This window comes from Lepidochelys olivacea (assembly GCF_965140295.1).
Source record: "Lepidochelys olivacea isolate rLepOli2 genome assembly, chromosome: 16".
NCBI classification, from domain to species: domain Eukaryota; kingdom Metazoa; phylum Chordata; order Testudines; family Cheloniidae; genus Lepidochelys; species Lepidochelys olivacea.
Window position 1 is genome coordinate 20,650,382 of NC_140426.1, and position 21,373 is coordinate 20,671,754.

Genomic DNA, 21,373 nt, shown 5'->3' on the forward strand with positions numbered 1-21,373 from the left:
TTGTAGGGCCCACCAGGTCCCCCTGGGCCCAGGGGTCCATCCGGACCACCAGGAGCGGATGGTCCACAAGGTCCTCCGGGTGGAATAGGAAATCCTGGAGCTGTAGGAGAGAAGGTAAAGCATGCTGAGTCGGGCCTGATTCTACTTCCATTGAAATCAGTGGGAGCCTTGCCATGGACATCAATAGAAACATCCGATGAAGTGAGCTGTAGCTCACGAAAGCTTAGGCTCAAATAAATGTGTTAGTCTCTAAGGTGCCACAAGTCCTCCTTTTCTTTTTGTGGATACAGACTAGCACGGCTGCTACTCGGAAACAGGCCTGCAACTTGAGCTGTGGTACTCATGCTGCACAAGGGCCTTGTTAACCAGGAAGTTCTCCGTTAAGCTACCAGCAACTGTTTAAAATGGAGAGGGGACGTAGACAGTTCTGTCCATTGGTAATGAATATAGACCAGGTGTTCCAAACTTCTTCAAATCCAGCCCAGCTCGGTAGTGACTGAAAGTTTTACCATCTAAGGACTGTCCTGATTACAAAACAAATGTTGATGGGGGTCTCTCTAGTTCCTATTGGACAGGTGTCCAAGAACTGCCATCACAGTGGGAACTAATTAACACTTTTGCTGGTGGTCTCATTAGAGAATCCAAGGATGTAATTGTCATGGAGATTGAAGTGTACTTTCAGATAACATTGTGCAGTCAGGGTTAAGACATATCATGACAGGGCGAAAATGCAGTCAATGATGGGTCCATACAGGCTGGCTAGGAGTATTAATTCTAAAGAACATTTTAACAAGAGCTGGTTGGAAATTTTTGACCAAAAACCCCACAAATGACCAGTTCCCCAGAATTTCCAGGAATTTACTTTCCCATTTACTGACCAGCTCTATCTTTTTCACTGCTGGACATGGGTGCCTGCTTTGAGTTGAAGAGGAACTTTCTACACACCCCACCATGGTGTGCTATCAGTAGCAATCTATAACCTTTTCATTTTCCCCCTTGCCCCAATCTATAGGGTGAACCTGGTGAATCTGGTGAGCCTGGTCTTCCTGGAGAGGGTGGTCCCCCGGTAAGTGGTACATTTATATGTATAGCATAGTTTTAACTGAAACTGAATAGGATTAGTGCCTTCAAGAGCAGTTGCAAGGCAGGGTAAACAATATGACGATCCCTCTCATTATGGTGAGTTTGGCCCCACATGTGTGAATTGCCTTGAAAGCTCAGCAGATCTCCTTTGTTTGCCAAAGCATGGCATTTTTGTTTTACAATGGACTTCTCAGGCAAGTGGTTAGACTTAGCAGAAATATTAAGAGAATCAGGACAATGGAATTCATTCTCCCCCGCCCCCGAGTGCTCCCTGAAAGTCTAAGGTTTTTCAGGCCTGTCTTTCCCCAGGCTTTGCCTTGAGGCGTTGGAAATTCAGGTTTTTGTAGAGTGCTGTGTGGAATAATGATCATTGATGGGTAAGGATGCAGAGACTGAACTCATCCTCCATTTTGGAAGGAAGGGTTGTGGACGGCAGTGGGCAGAAAGACTGTGATTGGCTGCAGCTTACAGCAGGCTGGCCTTACCATGCTATGGTATGTTTAACCAAAAAGAACAGTTGTGAAATAAAGCAGGCCTTAATAAGAACAACACAGGGGCCGTCTAATTATTCAGAACAGGTATTTATAATAAATAATGTCCAGGTGTTCTGAGAGGTGTAATTGAACATATAAAACAAATAAGTAAATACCAGGTTTTCTCTACCTAATGGAAAATCCTGTTTTCCCTGCAGGGTCCTAAAGGAGAAAGAGGTGAAAAGGGAGAAGCAGGCCCCTCCGGTGCTGCTGGTCCTCCTGGCCCTAAAGGTCCACCAGGTGATGATGGACCTAAAGGTAGCCCTGTAAGTAGCCCATCATATAGGAAGAGTGTTAAACGGAGCGTTCCTTTTTGAAAGCTGTGTTCCAAAGATGCTCAAGAAAGTTGAGATGGCTTAACAGTCAAGTGAACCATACTTCTAGTGGTGCCCAATTTCAAACCAATTCCATTGGGATTTTAAGGATAAATAGTCCTAGTTTATAGTATATTCAGATAATACTAGAATGATCAGTCCTTTTCTCACAGATGACTACCTCGAGCTCTATGTCCTGCTCACTTCTCATGTAAAATCCTATCGTAAGGTCTAAGTGGGGCGTAGGCTTTCTGCACAAGAGCACACTTTGCAGAACAGTATATGTGCGATTTAAAAGGCGAAGTAAGTTTTGTTTAGTAAATGACTGTATTTCCTCATTTGGGATTTGCACCTCTAGGGCCAGATCCTCAGCTAATGTAAATCATTCTAGCTCTATTGACATCAGTTGAGCGAACCAGTTTACACCAGCTGAGAATGGCATGGTGGTTTTCTTGCCTCTTGCTTTGATGCTCACTGGCTGAAGAACTATAGTATGTGATAAGCAAGGATGGCATGAAATACTAGAGGAGGTGGTGGAGTTATTAATATGTCTTAACAGATGGGTCTTAGGCTTCTACCAATAACGTGAGATTCCAATTGCCTGAACACCATTCTGGAAGTCATTTAACGTATTCTGTAGGCATTGTACTGGGAAGTATGGCAGCATGTTTGAGCCATTAAATGCTTTGTGATGCTCCCTGTGTGAAAGATGCTCTACAGAATGGGTCAGATCCTCAGCTGGCGTAAATACAGGTTGCACTATTGGCTTCAGTAGAATACTGTTGATGTACAGCTGCTGAGGAGCTGGTCCAATGGAATTAAATTCTAGTGATATTTATGTTTTTAAACAGCCTGGCAGTTCAGTTTTATCACTTTCTATCTTCACATTCTAAGCTGCTGCTAGAGGCCTGTCCCAAACCTCCAGGTGTCACCCCCTGCCCCAGGCCTTTCTTGAGGCTCCCCCAACTTCATTCATATCTGGATCCAAACTTCAATGATGACCCTTAATTAATCAAAACAAAACCTCCAGCTCCAAACAGTCTCAAAGTTTGGAAAAGTTTTTATGACTTGCCCCATGTTTATAATGGGCTAACCCGAACATTGTTTATTAACACCCCTGAACTTTTCAAAAGTTTGGATCCTGATCTGAACTTCACAGCTCATCTCCATGTATGATGGCATGATCCAAAACTTAGGATCCTTTCAGCTTTGGGGATCTGAACATGTCAGAGCTGTGTGGCTCAAGACTTTGCTGTGTATAGAAGCTCTTTCAGTTGTGTCTGGAATAACAAATATATGTTGCTTTAGAGTTCTCCGGTAACTGTCCCGCAGCTGACCTTGGGATATCTTTCTCCTTCCTTTTGCAGGGTCCAGTTGGTTTTCCTGGTGATCCTGGTCCCCCTGGAGAACCTGGCCCAGCTGTAAGTGCCAATCATTCAGAAATGATCTCAGTGAGGTAGTCAGAATGAACTGCTTTCACACTAGACTGGAGAAGGGCAATTCTTAGTACTGTATATAAAATTCATTTTCCTCCTCCTAGGGTCAAGATGGTCCCACCGGTGACAAAGGTGATGATGGTGAACCTGGTCAGACTGTAAGTACATTCTGGTATGCAAGGTCTGTTAGGTATTAGGATTAATGTATTCACATTCTGCTGCTCCTTGTTCCTAGGTCTAACTTTTGCCCAAATCAATAGAAATGTAGGAACATAGGGAGAGATTTCCAAAGGGACAAATGGTAGTTACTCACCCAGCTCCCATTGACTTCTACTGGGAGCTAAGTACCTGACTTCCATTTGTGCTGTGAAAATCCTGCCGTCTCTTCTAAGTCTAGCTGTCCACCAGCAGTGGACTCTGTAGCTTGAGTATACTATGTGTTTCCTTTTATTCATTTTAAGATGCCTATTATATTTCAAGTCACCCTTTTGTTCTTGCATCATAAAATGGGGTAAAATAAGATACCAGCTGTCTGATTAGCAGTCAGACCTCATATTGTCTACCTCTCCTTAATTCTTAATTGTAATGCAAGCTAGAATTGCTCAGGTCACATGTAAGACACCTGGTCTGTTTCTTTTACTTGTCATGTTACAATTATGAGCTGTTTTCTTCTACTTTTAACCTAGGGATCTCCTGGCCCAACTGGAGAACCAGGCCCATCAGGTCCCCCGGGGAAGAGGGTATGTTAATTTGTTAGAATGTTGTTTCATGTACATTTTAATGAGATTTCTGAAATTAGTATCATCATAATGCTTTAATTCTAACAGGCCTTATCCAATCAGTTCACTTAGTAGAGTTCTTAAAGTTCTGATCAAATGGTAAATATCTGCTTTGCGTGGCAACATTTGTCATTTCAATATCAACTGTGCAATATTGTCATATTGATGTATAGAAAGCCTCCACTGGTTCAAATGCGCAAAAGTCAATGGAGCTGTGCATTTTTATACCAGCTGGAGTTCTAGCCCATGTGCAAAATGGTCAGTAAAAATAATATACACTGAAAACATTGATATGCATTTGCCTGTCTGTTTATGGACTGATCCTGCAAACACCAACAGGCAGAAAGTTCACTGCTCTTGGAGTCCACAAGGCAGTGGAATTTGTCACCAGCTCTCCCAAAAATGTGTGCATGTGGATCCCATGTGTGTACACGTGTGAGCACCCCCCCAAAAACTGAATCAGTAACACATAATAATTTATTTTCTGAAACTAAGAACAAAACGTGAGAGAATTCACACACTGAAATGCAATAGTTTGTTGGCAGTGTTTAAAGATGGTTAGAGGTCAATCCAAAGCCAGTGGAAGTTAATGGAAAGGTGCCGATTGAATTCTATGGGCTTTAGATCAGGTTATTGGTATCCAAAATAAAATGAGATAAAACATCTGGCTCTCCCATCCTATTTCTGCCAAGTGTTCATCTGAGGGTTAATTTATTAGGGTGTTAATTTTGAAGGCCATTGGCAGATAGCCACCTTGATGTTATTTTCCTCTTTGTTTACAGTATCTCTGTAAATACCACCACAGCCATTCCAGACAAGCTGTGGTCTAAGATGCTAATGCTTCTGTTTCATGTTCTCACTAGGGTCCTCCTGGTCCAGCAGGTCCTGAGGGAAGACAAGGAGAGAAAGGAGCCAAGGTAAGGGATGAACGTATATTGATAAAATCAGAATCTTCAGATGTGCCCTCTGCCGCCCTTTGTATGCAACACCTCATAAAATCTTGTGTGGGAAGAACAGAATGTCATTTCACTCTGTATTTCAACAAACCATAAACCCTGGAATTTGGGGCCACCAACTTCAAAGGAAGACTTATCTTCTAAGTGTTTGTTTTGCCATTTAACAAATTCCACTGGATATTTATGGAACTGTAAAGGGCTTTGGAATATGTTTTTGGTATCAAAAGTGTCATTTACTGTTTTGTAAATAGTAGCAATAGTATACAGGACTATGTAATGTCCTAAAGCAAACATGATATTCGCAAACAGTGATTATCCCAATAACAATGTTGAGCCAAAATTAGAATAGTGTTGTAAATGGTATTGTAAGTTACATTATTACTATTATTAGTTATGATATACATTGTGGTAGCACTCAGGAGCTCTAGTTGCACGCTATTGCGCTAGGTACTGTACAAACACAGAACAAAAAGATGGTAGAGCTTACAGTCTAAGCAGTACTACAGCAAGTTGGTCAGTAAACAGGTGGAAATGGAAAAAAGTACTGCAACTCCAGGATTTGGCTTTCAGTGGGTGCACTAGAGAGCAGGATGGGATGTGGCAGGAAGAACAGATTATTGGAAGGTATAAAAATAGGGAGGGAGTTGCATGCATCACACTAGGTCTGATCAACTGTAATTAGACTATTTTAAAGAACAATTTGGTGCTCAATTGAAAACTGAATCACTTTGTTGCCTGCCACCAGGGTGAATCTGGCCTGGAAGGACCTCCTGGGAAGACAGGTCCTGTTGGTCCCCAGGGAGCTCCAGGGAAACCTGGTCCCGATGGCCTTCGAGGAATTCCTGGCCCAGTGGTGAGTATTTAAAAACTGAGGCTAGCCCCAGCAAGCTTTTGAACAGGAATAATGACCAGGCCTTACAATAAAGCATCTCTCGAAGAGGAAGCTGAGCCACAGAAGCGAACAGTCTCCAGACTTAAATGCCTGATGTCTGGTGGGTAGGAGATTTTAGTAGAGGGGCCATGGCTCTAGAATTCACTCCCCCACCACCCAGTGGTGCAATAGAGGCCAAGTCTGCTGACTTTTAAAGCATGATGGTGTATCTGTTCTTTTCCATGGCTTTTGGCTGAGTTTTGGGGTGGGTTGGTATTTATTTCACTTATGGTGGGGACAAGGAAGTCAAGGGAAACCGTGTTTGTTTGGTTTTCATTTTTTATTAAAGGTTGAAGAAGCTCGAGGGTAAAATTTTCCAAAGTGCCTACGTCCAATTTTCAAAAGAGACTTACGCACTCGGGAACCAAAGTACTATTTACTTTAGTTTCTTTGGTGCACTCAGGCAAAACTCTCATTGCCACTTAGGAGTAAAGGAGGACTTCAAGATTGGGCCTTGTATTTTGCTTTTGTGTTTGTTTATTTTAATTTCAGAAGACTTGATCCAAATCTCCTTAAAGCTGCTAGAAAGACTCCTGACTTTAGTGGCCTTTGCATCAGGCCCAGACCATGTGTGTGCTCCTGGAGCATTTCTCATTGGGTGTTAAAATTAAGATTAATTAAGATTAAAATATATAAATGTAATAATGGTTATAGAATGAATCATTTTTTCTAGAGATGGGCCCAACCCACAGAGTTCACATATGGAGGGGTAAAGTTTGGGGTGCCCAGATCTAGAATTTCACCACTGGACAGCCTCTACTATGAATGCCTAATCTGAGTGGATTGCATTGTTTTACAGGGTGAACAAGGGCTCCCCGGTTCCCCAGGCCCCGATGGTCCTCCAGGCCCACTGGTATGTCTTTATAATCCAAGTTGTTTGGTTACTTATATACTGAATCTTGCATTTGGTGTATATTATTTTTATCTGAGTTTCCTCTTCCTTTATTTTTTTTAAGGGCCCACCTGGTTTACCTGGTCTTAAGGGAGATTCAGGTCTTAAAGGTGAAAAGGTGAGACTGCTACATAAAACATGTTCAGAAACTTTTATTTTCAAATTCATTTCATTGATCTCCCCACCTCCCCACCCCCGCAACTCTAAGGACAGTACGTCATAGATGTCAATAGTGATGCTATGGTGATGACATGTATATTATAACAGATTCTATAGCTTTTGGGGTGAAAACCCCCCTCCCCCCCGTGAGGTAAGCTGCACAAGGTCTCGGCACTGCTTAAGTCCAGTATAAACACTATTTTGAGGTCTTAAATGAGACTGAAGTGGTGCATAGGCCTTGTGAAGTCTCTCTGCATGGGAATGGATTTATCCCTCTATGCATAGTACACAGTAAGGTTCCACATTGGTCCAGAATTCACTGTTTTCACCACAGGACGTGCTAAAACAGAAAGAGGGACTGTTGAGGATATCATAACCTCAGGATATAATACTGTCAGGCAGTTCTTTAGAGCAGGCCTCAAGCATACAAGAGGTGTCTGTCACAACAACTACCTCAGTTATGAATCTTCAGGGTATATATGTTGAGTATCAGATGGGTTCATTGACCAGGAAGACCTGTAAGTGGGTCAGGAAGAAATTTCTCCCCATAGTTCAGTGTGTAGCACAGGGATGGGTAAACCTTTTGGCCCGAGGGCCACACCGGGGTGCGAAACTGTATGGAGGGCCGGGTAGGGAAGGCTGTGCCCCCCAAACAGCCTGGCCCCCGCCCCCACCCCCTATTTGCCCCCTCCCACTTTCCACCCCCTGACTGTCCCCCTCAGAACCCCTGACCCATCCAACCCCCCCTGCTCCTTGTCCCCTGAATGCCCTCTCCTGGGACCCCCTGTCCCCAAACTGTCCCACCCCCCCGGGATCCCTCCCCCATCCAACCCCCCCGCTCCCTGTCCCCTGAGTGCCCTGACCTATCCACACCCCTGCCCCATGACAGGCCCCTCGGGACTCCCACGCCCTATGCAACCCCCCCTAACCCCTGACTGCCCCAGAAACTCTGCCCCATCCAACTGCCCCCTGACCCCTGACCGCCCCCCCGGGACCCCCTACCCAACTCCCCCACTGCCGTCCCTTTTCCATGCTGCTCAGAGCAGCAGGAGCTCACACCCCGTTGTGGGGAAGGGGCCGGGGGCAAGCCTCCCGGGCCAGAGCTCAGGGGCCGGGCAGGACGGTCCCGCAGCCCAGATGTGACCCGCGGGCTGTAGTTTGCCCATCTCTGGTGTAGCATTACAGACAGGCCAGTCCTTGCCTACAGACAGCCCCGCAACCTGAAGCAAATACTCACCAACAACCACATACCACACAACAGAACCACTAACCCAGGAACTTATCCTTGCAACAAAGCCCGTTGCCAACTGTGCCCACATATCTATTCAGGGGACACCATCACAGGGCCTAATAACATCAGCCACACTATCAGAGGCTCGTTCACCTGCACATCCACCAATGTGATATATGCCATCATGTGCCAGCAATGCCCCTCTGCCATGTACATTGGTCAAACTGGACAGTCTCTACGTAAAAGAATAAATGGACACAAATCAGATGTCAAGAATTATAACATTCATAAACCAGTCGGAGAACACTTCAATCTCTCTGGTCACGCGATCACAGACATGAAGGTCGCTATCTTAAAACAAAAAAACTTCAAATCCAGACTCCAGCGAGAAACTGCTGAATTGGAATTCATTTGCAAATTGGATACTATTAATTTAGGCTTAAATAGAGACTTGGAGTGGCTAAGTCATTATGCAAGGTAGCCTGTTTCCTCTTGTTTTTTCCTACCCCCCCCCCCCAGATGTTCTGGTTTAACTTGGATTTTAACTTGAAGAATGGTCAGTTTGGATGAGCTATTACCAGCAGGAGAGTGAGTTTTTGTGTGTATGGGGGTGGGGGGGATGTGAGAACCTGGATTTGTGCAGGAAATAGCCCAGCTTGATTGTCATGCACATTGTGTAAAGAGTTGTCACTTTGGATGGGCTATCACCAGCAGGAGAGTGAATTTGTGTGGGGGGGTTGAGGGTGAGAAAACCTGGATTTGTGCTGGAAATCACTTTAGATAAGCTATTACCAGCAGGACAGTGGGGTGGGAATAGGTATTGTTTCATATTCTCTGTGTATATATAAAGCCTGCTGCAGTTTCCATGATATGCATCTGAGGAAGTGAGCTGTAGCTCACGAAAGCTTATGCTCTAATAAATTGGTTAGTCTCTAAGGTGCCACAAGTCCTCCTTTTCTTTTTGCGAATACAGACTAACACGGCTGTTACTCTGAAACATGGCTAATGTGTTATACCTTCCTGGGAGTTACCTGGCATTGATACATTATGCAGGAAACTAAACTGATCCGTTCTGTTATGCTTATGTCCCTATGCAATCTCTAGTTATCAATGCTGTGTAGTGCACCCAGTGAGCAAGAGGCAAAGAAAGAGGCAGTAACTTGGTAGACACGCTTGCTTGAGGTAATGGTTCTGAACCTTATTTGTAGAAATTAACACGGCATATGTCAATGTATGAAAAGAACAGACTCCAGAGTACAGCAGTGCCACTTCTGTCATCATCTTTACAGCATTCCTTTAGCAAAAAGCTCGTGTTTTTCATTACACTCGGAGTTGTGGGCATTTTTGGCTGCTTTTCATGCTCAGCTACAAACACTTTCCTTGTGCCTGCCCATCCCCGGATTCCCAAAAGGTACAAACACTTTCCTTCCACCTGTTTAGTTTCTTCCTTTTATAGATGGGTCTTCTGGAGGAGTTTCTGGTGCTCAACATCTTCCAGAGTATGACACAGCTGATCTTAATTAACCTCTGCTATTTATGTTCTCTAGGGTCATCCAGGTTTAATTGGCCTCATTGGGCCCCCTGGTGAGCAGGGAGAAAAGGGTGACAGAGGTCTCCCAGGACCCCAAGGTTCGTCCGGACCTAAAGGAGAGCAGGTAGGTGTTTTTTAGGGGCACTTTGGAGTCATTCGTGAGTCTTTCATTAAATGTGCCTGGGAAGCGATGCTGAGCCTTCATATGGGCTTAAAGGATTAAAACCTTGTTTTTTAATAGCGTAGTTGGCCTTCTCTGGTCAGAAGCATCATCTCAGCATGACACAGGGTGCTTTTGCTAACTTTTTAATGACATTTCCTATACAAATATACTATACAGTACCTATAGAAGCTAGAGATGGACACCAGCTGGAAGTTATTCAGCTTAAAGGAATTCAGTTTAAGGGAAGTTCTGCTCCAGATCCAAAACTGGTTTTGGTCTTAGTGATTTGGGCCTGTCCTTCTAAAGAGACGCTGAATCCCCGTGCTCTGAAAGGTCAGGGAAGTGGGCAACTTGGGCCTATCTCTAATGGAAAAAAGTGAGACCTGGAAATGAGGTGGCTCTTTTAAGGAGTCAGGCCCTGGGACGGTACACTGATCTCTGTGTGTAGACCCTCACACCTGCATGGATAAGTCCGCAGGATGGGGGCTTTATTCCATACTTAGTCATCAGTCACTAAGCACCCAAATTTGAAATCTGAGCTCATGGTACGTAGATGATGACCAACATGAATACATTGAAATAAACTTTATTTTGCCTTTACTTTTTAGGGTATCACCGGTCCTTCTGGTCCAATTGGACCGCCAGGTCCACCAGGATTACCGGTATGTAGCTGAAATCAAAAAGCCATTTGGTCAAACAGCAAAAGCACAGAACTGCAAGTCAAACAATCTGGGGCCTATTTCTGGCTCTGCCACTGATGCAATGTGTGACCTTTGACAAGTCACGTAAATGCTCTGTACCTCAGCTTCCATGAAATATGGATAAATGTGTGATACACACCTCCCCGGGGTATTGTGCAGCTAAGTTCATCAATATTTGTGTAGCACTTTGAAGTGCTTTGTTATTATTAATCATACATTTCTGATGTTCACTAATAGGCAAGTAAAGTCAAACTCTTCAAATGTCTGCAGAAAATGAAAATGGGCACAAACATGGCTGAAGTGAATTCATTGAAAAATTCAAATGACTATGAAATGATTTCACATTTTTTGCCGAATGCTAATGATATATTTTTCTCTTTCCTCTCTTCAGGGTCCCCCTGGTCCAAAGGGTGCTAAAGGGTCATCAGTAAGTATAGACAATACAAAATTAAAAGGCTGAGGAATTTTTATTAGGTGCATAACCTACTGTCACCATTAGAAATCAGTAGAGTCAAGGCAATTAGCTAAAGATTATCTTAGCAAATACAGTCCTTTCAGGCTGTTTAAAATGAAAAATTATAATTGGAAATATTTCTTTTAAGCACATTGTACTTTCTGCCACATTACTGTTGAGAAGATCAGAAATATGAAAACAGTAGAAAGTAAGAAGAAAACCTATTGCTGTAAAGATGGAGACCTTAAAAATGGACAGTGAGGGAAAAGTGGTAGGTGTGACACAGAGCAAAGAAATGGGTGGAAAACACCCAGTTAAGTTAGCTTAATGTCACCAGTTCCTCCTCTGTGAAGTTAGAACTATAGCTGGTTGAAAAATGCCAGTTACTTTTAATGGGGAAATTTTAAAAAAATGTGTTTATCAGTATGTTCTATACACAAAATTCAGTTATTCATTACACAAACAAAAACCTAAAATTTCTGTTTCAGTTTCTGAAAACCTTTTTGGTTTAAAATGTTCATGTTTTGGGGAAAAAAAAGAAGCCTACATAAATCCTAACCAAAATATGGACATTTTGCCAAAAACTTTTACTGAAAAAGTTTCTCAGCTTCTATTTTTTCAGCAAAATATCAGAAAATAACTGCCAAAATGAAAATGTTCTGCAAAAATATTCATTTTGGTTAAAATGCTATTTTTCATCCCCCCAAAAAAATATTTTGACAAGCCCTAGTTAGAACCATGTGTGGTTGGTATAGCTGGAGGCTGAGGAAGAGCCCTTCCTTCAGAAAGGAATTTAAAGAAAGAATGACATGCATGGACAGCTGGTATTTACTGAGTGAGCCACTCACACTTGCTTCTGTTTTTTGCACTCAGGGCCCAACGGGTCCAAAGGGTGAATCTGGCCATCCAGGCCCACCAGGACCTCCCGTAAGTATAACCCATTGTGGTGAAGTGTATGGTGAAATGAGAGCTAGAATTAGTGTGCGACATACCGCTGGGAACCCCGGGAGTTCTTGATAAGGAGGCAGAATGCAGTGAGTCCATACCGAGGAGATAGATGCCTTAGAAATACCAGAGAGGGAAGTGAGGCAAGAAGGCTGAACAAAAAAAAGGAGAGAGGTGTGCGTGGAAAGGTTCAACCCACAGGCTGAAGGTGAAGAATCTTTCTTGAAAGACTTTCCAACTAGGGTGGATATTTTTAGCACCAAAAGACTTTCCCAGCAGTCTGCACACCTTGTCCAGACTCTCTCCTACTACACAGGTTGAATGCCTGAGCCCTGTAAACTCCACTGGTGACTGAGGACTTTCATTAGTACCATAATGGACCTTTGAGACCTCCTGTGTGTGCGTGTCCTGTGGCGGTGAATCTTCCTGTCACTAGTACAGCATGTCGTTCCTGTGGCTGTCTCTTCTGTTCCTTTCACGTTTCCCCCATGAAGCTAACGTTGCAAGTTCTTTCCTCACACCAAGGGTCCTCCTGGGGAAGTAATCCAGCCCCTGCCTATCCAGTCCTCCAAGAGGACCAGACGTAACATTGATGCAAGCCAACTGGTTGATGAGGGAAACACCGACAACTACATGGATTATGCGGATGGCATGGAGGAGATCTTCGGCTCCTTGAACTCTTTGAAACTGGAAATTGAGCAAATGAAGCATCCTTTGGGCACCCAGCATAACCCAGCTCGTACCTGCAAGGACTTGCAGTTGTGCCACCCCGACTTCCCAGATGGTAGGTTCTTGGGGCTGGGAGTGGGGTGGGGGGCAGAAAGAGCTCCCAGCAGAGTTCATAAATCTGCAAAACCCTGTTAGTACAACTTAGTGCTGGTAGGAAAATAGGATTTTTATTTTCTTGCGAACATGAGGTGAGGGGTATGGGCTTGTCACAAGAGCCCCTCACCCTGTTGCACCCTGGGAGGTGTAGTTAGGACGGAGAGCCTAGCCCATAGAGGAGAATGGGAGCAGAAAGCACTCGAACAGCAACTCCCATGAGGCGACCCAGCTCCACTTTGAATCAAAATACTTCAGTTTTTGGCCGAAAGTCAAAAATGGGGAGGTGTTTCAGGCATTCCATTTTTTTCAATGAAACACTGAACATTTCCACAGGCAGTAGACACACTTTTCATGAAAAATTTAGTTTTGTCAAAACCCCATGTTTTCCACTGAAACACAGTTTTGACGGAAAATATCCAACCGGTTCTACTATAAATCCAATGTGTCAAGCATGAAGTACTGTATAGATATATACTGGGGGCCAGATTGTGGGTCTGGCCACTGGAGCCTTGTCTACCCTATGACTACCACCTGTTCCAAAAGCCACTAGTAGGTGTTGGAATTAATGAAGCGTTTATTTGGAAATTTTTCAGGTGCGTAAAAGGCTGCAGCAGGATCACTGTAGTAGTGTTCCAGTTTTGAATTTGTAATGGTGACCTGTTCCACATACTACACTTTGCATGTTGACTGCGGAGCCTTGTTATATCCAGGTCTCTATTACTCTATTCTCTATATAAGGAGAAACGTGTTGGCTGTCCACATAGATGTAATATAATCTTATCCCTGGGATGGAAATGGTTGGGTTTGATCCTGAGGAAGTTGTGGAAGTTCTGATACATTCTTAACTTCATATAGGCTAATCGTTTTTCCTCAACTTCCAGGTGAATACTGGGTTGATCCTAATCAAGGATGTTCAAGGGACTCTTTCAAAGTTTACTGTAACTTCACAGCTGGTGGCGAGACCTGTATCTTCCCTGATAAGAAATCTGAAGGAGTAAGTTCCCACAAACTGTGTAGTTTTCTTCGGAAGCTGGTAATGGAGTGTTTTCTATTGTGCATATTCATAGCTAGTCACCTTGATCAGATAACCTCAACAAGGGAAAGTAAAAATTAAAGATCCAATACATTTTGTTAATGTCAGACTCAAGACTGGTTTTGGAATATGTTTACTGAGCGCATTTCACTGGATGAGTAAGCACTTTTTACACTGTTTTAGGGCAAGGTTTTGATGGTCTCTGAAGCATGATGAATGTTGATACCTTACTTTTTTTTTTGCATTGCTTTACAAAGACAAACTTCTCCATCATTGTCTCTACTGTAGTTCGCCATGAGGTTTATTTAATCTACTCTTTTTATCCCCAGTTCAGCAGTTGCTGCTACTCTGATGGTTTTGTCCCTCAGCACTGCTGGTTCCTCTTCTACTTTGACCGAATCTTCTGACATAGTGGAGAAATGTTGTTCTGCTGTAATTTCTCCTGTTATTCATGTTGGGTATTTGGGTGTTCCAAACTACCACACCGAGGATCAGGACAGTTCATGGCATTCAGTTGGTACACAGACGGGGTGTGAATCAGTTTAGTTAACGGGCAACGATATGCTTTCCCATCCTCATAATTCCAAGGATCCCTCCGGTAGTAACTCAGCCAGTCACATCTAGTTGACCATGACAAGTTCTCTAAGTGTCTTTCAGTTGCAGTAAGGTGCTCCTCCCTGCCCCATATCCATCTGCTTTATATTATGGGTTGATCATCAGGTGTAAAGTCCTACTCTTAAATTTAGTGTCTCCACTAGGTAAATGTGATCTCTTCCAAGGTGGCTGCCAAGGATCCTCTCAGTACCATCAAGAAGGACTTCACAGGCTGGGTTAGGGTATAGACAAGAGAGATTCATCACTCCTGTGCACCCCGATATAAACTGTTCACTTGCTGAGATAATTCAACCCCTAGAAATATACATCAGCATGGAACAAGCGATGTGCAGTGCAGAATTTCCCAGGGGTTCTTTTGGGGATTGTTTAAACAGAAGATACATTTCTTCTCTTTGGTGTTAGACCACCGTTGTTCTTCTCCAGTCATTGATTATTAAACTATCAAAATCTGAGTATGATTTTGTAGTTTTAAAAATTCTTACGGTATTGACTTTGCAAGTAGATAATGTTATTGCAGTATTCCCAGTGGGACTGATTCTTCTAACACATACAATGGCATAAGTGAGAGGAGAATCCAGCCTATCTGCCTCATTAACATTAATTACTTGCATAGGTATTTGTGGCTATTTTATTATGGGCCGCTGCATGGCCTGAAAAATGTATCCTGTCTCAGTGCATCCACAGCATGGCAAAAATGCACTGTTTCATGTTATGGTTCTCCTCCTGTGCAGGAGAGAATAATCCCACAGCACCTACATCTAGTTCAGTCATTGCTCTTGGAGCAAGTGAAAGCAACAATGAGGAAGCTGGTGGAATAATGAGGGAATATTAACTAAATTCTATTGCTGCCTCCTCCCCCATTAACCACATCCCTTGGTCTGACTGAAAAGGGAATATTCAAATTCACAGCTGTAAAGGGTCCTCCAGGAAGGATGGTTTGGCAACTCTTCTCCTTATCAAGGTCACAATCTGGATCATTACAGACTGTTCAGTTGGGACTCCACCATGTATTCTGGTTCATTACCTGCCAAGGACTACACATTCCATTTACAGTATGTTACCGGTGCTCAAACACACAAAGCAGATGCTGGTGTTTTATTAATTCACCTAGCCTAGCCTCTCCTGGCCCCAGCACATCTGGATTTGACATTGGACTAACATCAGCCTTCTCCATTCTCAGTGTTGCTTTTCCATCCTTGCCCCCCACCAATCCCCATGTAGATAAATGGATCGTTTTCCGCTAATACTTTTCTCTCTCTCTTTTTTTTTTTTGCCATCCTCCCGCAAAATGTGCTGTCAATTTTCCATCAGCAGATATCTAGAGGTTACAGATCATTAACCTCGTAGCAATGAAAGGTGATGCCAAGGCAGTTTATACCTGTGTGCCATGGTGGAATGTCCTAACCCCAATGTCAAGCGATGAACCTTCTAATTTAGAAGCTGTCAGGACCCTAAGGCTCAGCAGACTGTTTTTATTACCAGTGTATAAAGTTTAAGAAACTATGTGTTAAAGTTAGACAGTTTCAGTGAGACAGACAGACCCAGGATGTGCAATTGAATGTAACCTTTTCTTTCTTTGTTTCTCTCTTTCTCTCTTCCACTTTCCCGCCCACAATTTAGGCTAGAATTACTTCTTGGCCAAAGGAAACCCCGGGCTCCTGGTTCAGTGAATTCAAGCGCGGTAAACTGGTAAGAGGCACCCTACCGCTTTCTGTTGGTCTTTAACCCGTCTCATATTTTACAGAGCAAAATGGCTCGTTGGCCCAAAGAGCAGCCTTCCACCTGGTATAGTCAGTACAAGCGGGGTTCCTTGGTAAGTGGCTAACCTTGGCCCTACAGTCTGAATCTGAGCACGTCAGCCACGTCCGCTTTGGTTATGGCCAAACTGTTTGCACTCTGCATGTTGGACTAATAACCATCATAGGACACCTTTTAAAAAAAAAATTAAGGTGGAAAACTGACTAAAATATATTGGAGGCACATTTATATGACTCTCTTCGGGGAAGGTGCTTAACACTAGGCATTCACTTGAGTACCTTGCTGGATCAGGGTCTCTGACGGGAGTTGGTAGCTTCTTTAGTACAATAGCCGAATCTAGCAGCTGGAACTGGCCACTGTTCTGAATCACAACCAGTCATCACTGTGCTACCAAAGCCTACTAACTGTAGCCTAGATCAACACTTACATACTGCAGTGTTCGGGTCTACACAAATACTAGACTTGGCCAGAATTTTTTTTTTTTTTTTACGAGGAAGTTTTCCAGTGGAAAAATGGGAAGTTTTTCCCTCAAAAATGTCTGTGAATTATTTTCTGTATTTCAGCCAACTCTAAGGGCACATGTGGCATGTAATAGAGTAATAAGCCAACCCACTGGAGTTAGATCCTTCAGTTTCATGTCCCGATATTGTTGCTGAGTCCAGGGCATCATGAGTCTGTCTTCAGTACACTCTCCTAGCAGAAGTATCCCACTTCCCACACCACCTCCATTAGTCTTGGCGAAATGGAGTAAAGCCACTGAAGAAGAAGGGTTTCAAACCATGCACATACTCTCTAAGCCTGTGTGAACTAGAACTTGGCCTAGAGACACTGTTAAAGTTTTAAAGGGAAGAAGAATCTCTGTCAGTTGAACAATTCATGATATCTCCATTCTACAACAGAGAAACCAAGGAAGTGAGGAATTGAGGAAAGAAGGAAAGCACAGATAGTTTACAAACAAACATCTACAACAGGGGCTCTCGACCTTTTTCTTCCTAAGGCCCCCAACATGCTATTAAAAATTCCTCGGCCTGACTGTGCTGCAACTGGTTTCCTGCATATCCAGGAGCTTAAAAGCCAGGGCCGGCATTAGGGGGTCGCAAGCAGGGCAACTGCCTGGGAACCCCCACCACAGGGGGCCCCTCAAAGCTTTGTTGGTCAGGCTGCAGCTTCAGCCCCACATGGGGTGGGGGAGGGCTCGGGCTTCGGCTTTCTGCCCTGGGCCCCAGCAAGTTCAGCACGGGTCCTGCTCTCTGGTTTATTTCAGCAGACGGCTTGAAACTTCCTTGCAGCCCCCCACGGGCCCCGTGGTTGAGAACCACTGGTCTGCAATACATGCCCCGGAGGTGTTGGGGGCTGGGATGTAGCTGTGGAAAGATGAAATCTACTGTAGAATGACTGCGTTTTATGGAAATACAGAACAGTATCCAAGGGTCCATAAACTATGTTTGTAGGTTTCATTGTGGAATGATTAGCATGAACAGGGCCCTTCAAAGAACAGAAAGCTCCTGAACGAATCTCAGGTCCGTTGGGACTTGTGAACAAGCAAGTAATGAGCTCTGTGGAAATCAATTGGATTTGGGAAGAAAAGAATACACACTGGGCCAGATCCTCAGCACCACCGGAGTAATTAGAGCAGTGGTTCTCAAACTTTTGTCCTGGTGACCCCTTTCACACAACAAGTCTCTGAGTGCAACCCCCCGCTCCCCTTACCAATTAAAAATATTTAACGCTATTATAAATGCTGGAGGTGAAGCAGGGTTTGGAGTGGAGGCTGACAGCTCACGACCCCCCAGTGTAATAACCCCAGTTCGAGAACCCCTGAATTAACGCTACACCGTTTTGCACTAGCAGAGGAGCTGACCCGCTGTATATACCCAGCATCTCCTTAGAATCCTAGAATATCAGGGTTGGAAAGGACCTCAGGAGGTCATCTAGTCCAACCCCCTGCTCAAAGCAGGACCAATCCCCAATTTTTGCCCCAGATCCCTAAATGGCCCCTTCAAGGATTGAACTCACAACCCTGGGTTTAGCAGGCCAATGCTCAAGCCACTGAGCTCTCCCTCCCCCCTTCCTTCCTCACACACAGAGTCAGCCTGCTTGGGCTGTGTGGGCCTCCTGTAACTTCCTCTGCAGAGTTTTGCTGCAGTACACATCAAACTTCCACCTTAAAAACCAACCAATAAACAAAGACACTGCCTTATTTTCTCAAGCCATATTCTTTGTCACTAAGCGCTGAACACTCTGATTCTGTCCATGAGAGAGCAACGGCTTCCATAGCTGTTCCTGCAGCGCACACCCCAAACAGCGGTGTTGTATTCTGAACGTGTCACAGAGGGGCTTAAAACCAGCACTTCAGCCTCTTAAGCATCTTGAAGGGGAGGGGTAATTTCTCATGACTTAATTTCAAAATACTTCACTAATTAATATCTGTATCTGTTTTACTGGTGTTTTTTTGTTCAGTCCATTGAGTATTAGCCACTCACTTTAAGGGCTGAATAGCCAGTCTAAAATTTCGGTTATGGGGTGTTTTTGTTTTGTTTTTTGCTAGGAACTTCAAAGCTATTTGGAGCCCTTTGTTTCATCTCTCTCTCTCTGTTGCCTTTTTCTTGCTCTGTACCTATGCTACCCTTTCTTTTGAAAAGAGCCCCCAGCACCTAGAAGATATTTGTCAATGGAATACCCCAGGGTTAAACATGTGACCCATAAAAACAATGCTTTGGTTCTAAGAACACAGCCAATGTCAGAAAAATGGATGGAACAGAATGCTGGTACTGGTAAGTGGAGGGAGTTAGTGCACTTTGACTGGAAATTGAAATCCTGACTTAGGTCAAAAATGTAAATGAGTTTGGTGGGTCTCTTATAAGCATCCAGTCCTGCTTTTGTTAAAGTCCATAGCTAGATCTCCGTGGATTGAGTGCCTGTCTGCACATCCCAGACACACTGGACACTGAGGGTTTGAGCCAAAGGCTGTTGAAAGGAATGGAAAGACACTCCAGGGGCTGTGAATGGAAGCTGTGGGTTCTCAGTACCGCTGAAATCTCAGGACACTTATTTAGGTGGCTGAACAGGAATTGAAGTGCCCACTCTTAAAAATGTTGGCCTTTCTTTTGGAACAGTTTGTAGAACCCCACAGATCAAAAAGGACATTAACATAATAAACAGAAAAATCATCTGGTGTGATGTTTCCATGCCATTATCTCTTACCCACTGGTTGCGTCATGAAATACAGACAGATGACCGAGTTAATTCCTACCACTTCTCAGTGATGGGCATAGTTAAAAAAGTAAATAGATTGCAGATCTTTTCTTCTGGGGTGTGCACTCCAGCCCTGGCATGAGTGTATGACTCCTATTAGAGCTAATTATGCTTTATACCTATCCAAGCCTATAATCATTTATTGCCATATGGCATCAATCATGAATTGTTATTGTAATGCATAAATAAGGAAGGGACTAATTCTGCAAAGCCACGCTTCCACTAGCAATTCTGCACATAACTCACCCCATTGGCTCCAGTTGAAAGGCTTCAAGGCCGGACCCTAGCACAGCATCTAAAGAACCACATCTCTGCCCACTTCAAAGGGATATTGGATGCCAAGGTCAAACACAGCTTAAAAAAAAGAGAGTCCTGGTGGAATTGGGCGATGCCTATCAGCTCTGTGTGCCCCTGAACAGGTGCTGGGCAGTTAGCACATGTGTTCATCTCCTTCTATATCCTGGTGGCTCACTCATATTTTCTCATCTGGCATGCATGGCTTTCTCCTGTTCAGTCATGTTTAACACTCAGGAGGAGATGCGCAAGGGATCCTGACACCAGAACCGGTTGGTATAAATACGTGTATATATTATTGTTGTTGTTGTTATTATTTATTATTATTACCTATTGCTGCTGATTTTATTGTCCGGCTGTGAATCTCTCCGACTGTTTGCAGTGTGTACTGTACCTTGAAGTTTGATGACACCGCAAGGAACACTGCACTGTTTGCGTGTCTGAATTTTTCTCCAGATTATTTCAAAAGGAAATGACTGTCGATAGATCACATTTGTAAGTGTCAGCTCTCCTGGCTTGGCCATGACAGCAGATGCTGTCTCTGTATAATTAGTTTAAAACCACACTGGAATGGGTATATTATGCATTCGCTCATCTGGCCTTTGATAGCCTACAGGATGAGGTTCCAGTTGCAGATGAAAAGCCTTCCAGAGCAGTATTGCTTTCAGGTCCATCAAAGGGTCTGAGTTGTAAGGAGTTGTAGAGTATTTCACATAGCTGTGTATTGCAAAAGATATATAATACACCATAAGGGGAGAGAAGGTGATTTTCATACCTTTACATGGAATAGGGAAGGAACGGGAAAGAGCAAATGCATTGCCTTAGATTTCATGGCATGCAGTAAAAGGTTTTAAAAATTGCAAACCGATAGGCTCCTTGACTGGGTGTGGTTCCTCACCAGGGTTCAGTGGCTTTGCCTGTCTCTTCTCTAGGCCCTCTGCATCTTGCTAGTGTCACTCTGTATCTCCCTCTCTCTCTCTCCTTCCTCCCCAAATAACCTCTGTTTCTCCCTTCCCCCTCTTCCGCCCACTCACTTTGTCCAATCTTACTACCCTCAGGGATCCTCTATCTGCTGTCATCTGCCTATACCCTCATATTCCTGCCCAATCCTCACTATTGTTACTTACTAGTGCTACAATTGTGCCTCTTTCAGATTCTGATCCTTTTCTTGCACAAATGCTGCTGGCAGTAATAGCAAATAACCAGGTTTCTTGGTGCATTCAACTTGGCAGCTGTTGGTGTTTCAGTGCCATTCTCTGGGAGTCTCAGCAGCACTGGAAGTGTAAAGGTGTCTCAGCCATGAAAACGAGGGGTCTATTGAAAGGCTCAGTTTCTTGAGTCCCTGCTGAAATGTATAGTGGATTTATCATTTACTCAAAGGCTAAACCACCCTCCCTAGTGTCCAGGCCTGGTGCTGCTAGTTTGGTGGAAGAAGTTCCAGCATTAGGCTAAACAAGAGGTGAAAGCTGTATATTTTTAAATCCT

The 21,373-nt window shown here is 43.8% G+C and overlaps 1 protein-coding gene across 2 annotated transcripts in view; it reads left to right on the forward strand.

Annotated features, from left to right (window-relative positions):
- The window catches only part of COL5A1 (collagen type V alpha 1 chain), a 248,110-nt gene that overhangs the window by 215,455 nt on the left and 11,282 nt on the right, over positions 1-21,373 (forward strand). Inside the window, exons 48-64 of one of the 2 annotated variants that reach the window (XM_084649659.1) lie at positions 7-114; positions 1,013-1,066; positions 1,775-1,882; positions 3,298-3,351; positions 3,471-3,524; positions 4,053-4,106; positions 5,009-5,062; positions 5,847-5,954; positions 6,832-6,885; positions 6,989-7,042; positions 9,862-9,969; positions 10,617-10,670; positions 11,101-11,136; positions 12,037-12,090; positions 12,634-12,892; positions 13,815-13,927; positions 16,326-16,394. In XM_084649659.1, the coding sequence (XP_084505785.1) occupies positions 7-114; positions 1,013-1,066; positions 1,775-1,882; positions 3,298-3,351; positions 3,471-3,524; positions 4,053-4,106; positions 5,009-5,062; positions 5,847-5,954; positions 6,832-6,885; positions 6,989-7,042; positions 9,862-9,969; positions 10,617-10,670; positions 11,101-11,136; positions 12,037-12,090; positions 12,634-12,892; positions 13,815-13,927; positions 16,326-16,394 (1,395 nt within the window). Of the gene's footprint in view, positions 1-6; positions 115-1,012; positions 1,067-1,774; positions 1,883-3,297; positions 3,352-3,470; positions 3,525-4,052; positions 4,107-5,008; positions 5,063-5,846; positions 5,955-6,831; positions 6,886-6,988; positions 7,043-9,861; positions 9,970-10,616; positions 10,671-11,100; positions 11,137-12,036; positions 12,091-12,633; positions 12,893-13,814; positions 13,928-16,201; positions 16,271-16,325; positions 16,395-21,373 lie in introns of both variants that reach the window. The other variant, XM_084649658.1, reaches the window with a different exon arrangement.